This window comes from Sinocyclocheilus grahami, unplaced genomic scaffold, assembly GCF_001515645.1.
Source record: "Sinocyclocheilus grahami isolate Dianchi unplaced genomic scaffold, SAMN03320097.WGS_v1.1 scaffold5071.1, whole genome shotgun sequence".
Lineage (NCBI taxonomy): Eukaryota > Metazoa > Chordata > Actinopteri > Cypriniformes > Cyprinidae > Sinocyclocheilus > Sinocyclocheilus grahami.
In genome coordinates, this window is record NW_015509859.1 from 2612 (window position 1) to 2999 (window position 388).

A 388-nucleotide genomic window follows, 5' to 3' on the forward strand; every position below is an offset into this window, starting at 1 on the left:
TGAGTGTTTTACCTGGGAATGTTCCAGGCATCTCCCAGCGACTGCCACAGATGATCCTCCTCCGGCGTCGCCTCCTCGCTCAGAAAAATCACACACTCCGGCTCAAAGAGAGGAGCCACGATAGATGGAGGGAGATCCTCATTACAGTGAAACACAACCTACACACAAACACACACGTCAGATCAACACCACAGACAGACAAACAGACAGACAAGCAGACACGCATCTCACCAGATCCAGTATAGAGAACAGACAGTGAACGAGTTCAGCGGCGCTGGGATTGTTAATCTTCCCCTGCAGGCTGGCCTGATGAGCACAGATTGTTTGACATTGTTATTATTATTAGTTTTAAACCATTTAAAAATATATCATATAATATAAATAACAT

General features: G+C 45.1%; 1 protein-coding gene across 1 annotated transcript in view; it reads right to left on the reverse strand.

The window, feature by feature from the left end:
• Positions 1–388, reverse strand: part of LOC107577080 (epidermal growth factor receptor kinase substrate 8-like protein 2) — a gene marked incomplete at its 3' end in the record, with an annotated part of 4725 nt that overhangs the window by 2330 nt on the left and 2007 nt on the right. Inside the window, exons 2-3 of the mRNA XM_016263194.1 lie at positions 232–306; positions 13–158 (exon numbers count right to left, since the gene is read on the reverse strand). Coding sequence (XP_016118680.1) covers positions 13–158; positions 232–306 — 221 coding nt within the window. The remainder of the gene's footprint in view (positions 1–12; positions 159–231; positions 307–388) is intronic.